General features: G+C 40.9%; 1 protein-coding gene across 3 annotated transcripts in view; it reads right to left on the bottom strand.

The window, feature by feature from the left end:
• Window positions 1–559: 559 nt before the first annotated feature.
• LOC109991759 (voltage-dependent calcium channel gamma-2 subunit) overlaps window positions 560–6,000 on the bottom strand; it is a 65,319-nt gene continuing 59,878 nt past the window's right edge. The window contains exons 3-5 of one of the 3 annotated variants that reach the window (XR_010666475.1): window positions 5,472–5,612; window positions 1,357–2,786; window positions 560–1,204 (exon numbers count right to left, since the gene is read on the bottom strand). Coding sequence is in view for 2 of the 3 variants with exons in the window: in XM_020644117.3 (XP_020499773.1) it covers window positions 2,260–2,786; window positions 5,472–5,612 (668 nt within the window). In the remaining variant the exon portion in view is untranslated. Of the gene's footprint in view, window positions 2,787–5,471; window positions 5,613–6,000 lie in introns of all 3 variants that reach the window. The other 2 variants (XM_065955481.1, XM_020644117.3) reach the window with 2 other exon arrangements.

The raw sequence follows: 6,000 nt of genomic DNA, 5'->3' as shown, positions 1-6,000 counted from the left end.
AAAGGGAAAAATAACAGACATTATAAAAATCTCTCCTCTTTCTTTTTTTAGGCTTGCTCATAGCTGCTGCTTTATTGCTGCGTAATGACTGTTAGAGCTATCCATACATATAAATCAGCTTCATCCTGATCCTTTATTATAACCGCACAGCCCTATAATGTGAATTTTCCTGTAATGAGGGATCAAAAATGTTGAGTTAGTAAATTTAATGTGTTACAGATACCTGATAGGGTATCTAGTCTGCAAAATAAATGTTAGCATTTCTTTAGCAGAGAAGAAATCATTTGGTGGCACTAATGGTGAAGAAAACAACTCATGCAACACAACTCTTGTTCATCTCTGCTTACACATAGCAAACAGAATTAGCAAACTTTTTCTGGATGTATCCCATTAGAGACTCAAAGAATGGTCCTCTCTTCCACAGCATTTATCCACCTAGATAAAGCAAAATGTCAAGGCAACTGTATGCATATGTATAATGAAGGCAATGTAAATACTGCTCTTTGCTGATGTAAGAGAGAAACATTGTAGTTTAAGACCAACATGATAAAACAGAGACTCATTTTGTTCCCTGCAGGGGGGTTCAATTTTTATTCGTCATCAGGACTTGATGCATCCAAGTTCAGAATCATTCAGTTTTGGCACCTTGAAAGACATTATGCTTTTTTTTAAATTCTCATTTACAACAACACAACGCAAAACCCAAAGAACAAGAAAAAAAGAGACAAAAAAAGAGACTAAGGCTGTGTGAGAGTCTGAGAAAATGAAATTAAAATCAAAAGGCAAAAATGTCTTCTTAAAAAAAAAAAAAGCTTTGATAAGTTCTCAAAAGTCTGTTCTTTTTGTTTCAAGCGTAATGAAGCCCCAACCCAAATAACCCTGTTAAAATAAAAAAGAAATGAAAAATTGAAATAGACACAGTACTGTAACATTAATTTCTACTTTGACACCCCTCTGCCCTTACATGGTATCATTGTTCAGTTGTTCAAAACATAGGTTCCTTAAAAGCAGACCGGATGATTTTGATTAGCATGCATGTAAATTCTTAATTTTTTGGAGTCACTTAGCTTCACCTTGCTGGTAGCCATGTTTCTCTCACGCACTACTTTGTGTCTTTGGCAGTAGTGACGCTTCATTGTCCACAGTCTTGATGAAGTTTACTGAGAGATCATCTGCCGACGAGAGTTCTCACTTCACTCCGCCCCTTTATGGAGCAAAAAAAAAAAAAGAAAAGAAGCAAGGTCAACCTTTGACCTGTTGGTTACCTTGAATAACGGTGGCTGCCAGGGTTTCGGCAGGAGGCCAAAAGATTTTTTTGTAGTTGAAAAAGAATGTTATAATGTGTCTAATACTAACCAATATCAGTTTATTAAGAAGGCTGATGATGCCTTTGCCCTTCAATCGAGCCAGTCATGATGAATCCTCCGGCTTGGTTTGGTTTCCGTGAAGACTTTATTTAGTTTCACTTGTAGGTTACTTCGTTTTCTTTTTTTCTTGTTGGTATTTTTGCTCCAGGGAAATCTAGTCATGATTTATTAACATATATATTCATATATTTATATAATCAATACATATATTAACTTACGTGTTTTTTTCCTTTTTTGTCTTTTTTTTTTTTTTTGCGGTTTGAGTTGCTCCCTGCTAAAATCCCACACCGCAAAGGTTCACAGTATTAATGCGAATAAAGAATGAAATCAAGAAGATACAGCAACTAAAGAAAGGAGCTGGGTCAAAGGGAGGTTGGGTTTGTGTGTTGGGGGGCTTGTGGGATGGTAGTGTGAGGGCGGGATCATAGGCGGGGCTGAGGGGTCAACTACGTCGCCTTTTCCATCGGACTGCGGAAGAGTAAAAAATATAAAGATCGCCTTTTAACAAGTAGTCCGGCCCAGCTCACCACTCCATTGTTCCACAGCCCCGAGACAGACAATCACCGGCCACCCCCACCCCCCTCCCCACTCCTCTTTCCCCATCCTCACCCTCAAATCTTTACAAACATGTTCAAAACTTGTTAAACAATGGTAGATGGGAAAATCATGCATGTTTCTTTTTTTATGCATTTTTTCTCTGTTTCCTTTTTTTTAAAACAGAAACTCAATGATCATCTGAGGTGCTGTGGAGTGTTCAGAACTCCCCCTCTGTTGCTAACTCCTGACCCCATCCATAAGCCTCTTCCTGTTGCCTTACACCATTATCTGTCTTCTGCCGCCTCCCCCCAGATTCCCTCTGATTTTTCTAGTGTCTGAGGTCCTTCCATCAGTTTCATACAGGTGTGGTGCGTCGGTTGGCGGAATTGCCGCCTGAGTCTTTCAGGTCCTTCTGGATGCAGTTGTGGACCTGCAGGAAGTTGTGGTCCCTCTCCGTGGAGTTATAGGTGGCTGTTGGGGTGCCCGTTTGGCCCTTGGGCAGCGTGTACATGGACAGCTCAGTTGAGGGCAGCGTCCCGAAGGCCTTCAGGCCCACTGGTGATGCTTCACGAGAGTGCGAGGGATCTGTTGAACGGGACGAAGAGCGTGAGCGGCGTCGATAACGGTAGCGGTAGCTAGGAATGCGTGTGATGGCCGCACCTTGGAGGTAGTCAGCGGCTCGTGCCCCCACACGCAGCTCCCGATGGCGGTCGATGAACATGTGCACGGCCAGCACGCCCACCATTTCGGCCATGATAAAGGAGAGGGCACCAAAGTAGAAGGACCAGCCGTAGGAGTAGCTGTTCTTCTTGGAGTCACTCTTGGAAGGGTCCCCAGCGTTGGCTGATATATACACAATGATGCCTATGATGTTGCTCAGACCTGCGTCAAAGACAGAAGCAAGGAGATTAGACAAACCTTAAACTAAAGCCATACTGATGACCAAGAAGGCCCACTCACAAAGCAACCAAAATTGTCACAGATGACATTTTGGTTAGCTTGTCCAAGTTTAAAATGTAAATGACAACATTTGTCAAAGTTTGGACCTCAAGTACTAAAGGCGTTTTTGAGTAAAAGTCTTCATCGGTTTTACCCTGGACCGTTGGATTCCACTCCAGGATTTATCATGGTCAATCAATCAATCAATCAAAGCTAAAAGAAAACGTATAACACATGAGCTTAAACCTAGCAGTTCCTCTGCTGTCTCTGAAATACTTTTTTCCAGACTTGTTAACCCATCTCAATTGAGACAGGCACATCGCAGCAGCTAAATAACAACCACTAAATACCTGGCCAAAAACATTTCAGTAAAAATAGATTCTTAGTATCTTGGGCAAAAACAGGTCAAGTATATGTATCTTTTTCAGGTCCAATGGGTTTCTTGGAATAGATTTTCAAGGTCAATAAAGGTTAGGATTTGTCATTTTTCAACTGTGTGGTCCTACAGCTCAATGTGGAAACCTCAGTCAAATAGTGTGACACATCTATTAGAATGACAATGTTTCTTTTTATTTGGGAGTTTAACCTTTTTGGGTGCAAATGCTTAACTTAACAATTTTGTGATAGATGCAGCCCATCAGTCCACACATATAACTCAATGGTAGAATAAACTTCATATCTACTCATACATGTATAATTTTCTTTCATTTTCCTATTTTACCTAAAACCTCTCTCCCTTTTTGAGATGCAGCTTTTATGTGATTTGATATTTAGATTTTCTCTTTACTTTTCCAACCAAAAACCATGTTCAAACATAGTCAAACTCTCTGTAGCCCATGGACAGACATGCAGACAGACAAAAAGGTCAAATATGCAGATACACAGTAAAATAAATACTGTTGAAACAGTATGGAAAAGCAAGCTGAGGTGTGAGGGCTTCGAGGGCCTGATTGAGATGGATCAGAGCAGAAGAGTATCAGGGACACCATATTTTTAGAGTGTAATCCCAGTGGCCTTCTCTTAGCCTAGCAACAGGGCGAGAGAGACAGACAGAGCGAAAAAGAGAGTGAGAGAAACCGAGAGAACTGCATCTCTCACTTCTGACTTGGAGGGGAACTAGTTATCTAGTGCAGCACAGTAGGCCATGGCCTAGAACCAGAGTACAAACACACACACACACACACACACACACACACACACACACAGACACACAAAAATGCAAAAAGTGCTCCAGCAAAATGGCAACATGGACTGTCTTTGTCTCCCTAGCTTCATCCTGAGGCTGAATGTTTTATGGTACACACCCCTGGGTAATGCATCACCTGGTGATTATTATGCATCATCATGGCTTCAGCTGTCTCCTAAACAGGACATTTTAATTCTAGCTGCTCTGCAACAAACATTTGTGTTCCTTTTGTTCAGAAACATGGCTTACACCAATGTTTCCCTTTGTCTTTTTTTGTCAGTGTCCTTACAGCATGTGAGCGCCAGATATCGCTTCACATAGTGCAACAACAGTCACTAGCTTTCCAAACTGCATCTGTTAAATATTCACTTCTCTGCTCTCTGAATTCCAGTTTTGCCTTGCAAACAGTATAACATTTGATACTTGATTTCAAGGGCGAGAAATGTTGTGCCGTAGAATAAAGTTTTCTACAGCATCAACCGTGTCAGAAGAACCCAACATTTCAATCACAGATAGGGATATTATTAATCTACCACTATCTCCACTTTGTAAAACAAGCTAACAAGCTTTGTGAAGTGAGAAAGGGGAAAGACAATCAAGAAAGGTTTTCCTGTCGGACACTCCAAGCACCTTTTCCATCTCTCTCGTTCCTAGTCCATGTGTTTGCTTGGGAAAGGACTCTAAATCGAAACGGGGTGTCAGGGTCTAAATGGTGGGTCGTGTCGCAGTGCTTCTCACTTCATCGCTCACAGGCTGTTAAGACGCTCCAATGGGAAACTATGGAATCAAGCTAATTCTTCAGGCATGTTGTTAGGACATAGACTTATAGTGTGACATTAAATCAGCTCTTAACATTTTTATTTATACAAATATACCAATACATACGGACCAATATGGCGGAAAAATAAATGACATTTTTGAGGTAAAGTATAAGTACAGCTTTTTAGTATATGTCTGTTGTGCTACAGGAATAGCTAATTATCTTAAGACCATCAGATACACAGAGTGCTTCAGTCTAAATTGTCTTTTAGGTCATGTTTTCTGTTTTATGGTTTCAAACTGTGTGGTTCTCTCTCACCCCTCTACACAGTGGAGGGCTGCTTTCAGGGGAAAGCTTTTGGTAGTCTCACTGTTCAGCACCAATCAACAGACTACATTGCAAAGCATTAAGGAGCCAGAGAGAAGTTAGGAGAGAAAAACTGTTACATAGTGTATATTATTGACTTACATGTTTCAGTTGGCCAGAGGCCATACACTAAATAAAAACAAATACTGTTCTGCAAATGTACAGTATGACCGCATTCCCCTTACTTCCTGTAGCTTCCTCCCTCACTTTTGTCCTTCATACTTTCTCTCTTACATTTCCTTCTCCTTCTGCCATCCTCATCCAGTGCCTCCTTCCCTAACCCTTCCTCGTGTCCACCCTCTCATTGCGTCCGTACCTGCAGAGACGAAAAGGATGCCGGAGCTGAGGATGATGTTGTGGCGTGACTTGTAGAACTCGCTGGCAGCGATACAGAGCCCCCCCATGAAGAGCAGGATCACACTGAGGATGGGGAAGATGCTGGAGGCTCGTACGGCACCTGAACACACACATGAAGGCAAAATAAGTTGTCATTGACATGATCGTCATCCGTAGACAAATGCTAAATATATTGCGATAAATATAAAAAATAACCAATTTGAAAGATGATAAGAATGGAAAAACATATGACTTTAAATTGAGAGCTGAAGCATCCAGCCTATAAATGCTCTCAACAGTAATCCATCAAAGTAAACATTTTGTCTATTTTTTTTGTGACAAGATGGTCTTTGTCTATTGGTTTTGTTTTAGTGGCCACTTTTCCTTGATCTCTAACAACTTTTAAAAATTAGTAGCTTCTTTAAAAACAGCACTGCATTTTTTACAGCAGACTGTAAAGTCATGGGTATGGTTACAAACTACACCACTAGATACTACAACAATGAAAA

The sequence above is a fragment of the Labrus bergylta genome, chromosome 1 (genome assembly GCF_963930695.1).
Source record: "Labrus bergylta chromosome 1, fLabBer1.1, whole genome shotgun sequence".
In the NCBI taxonomy this organism is placed as follows: Eukaryota; Metazoa; Chordata; class Actinopteri; order Labriformes; family Labridae; genus Labrus; species Labrus bergylta.
The sequence above is the reverse complement of the archived record's forward strand: the minus strand, read 5'-3'. Positions and strand labels throughout refer to the sequence as shown.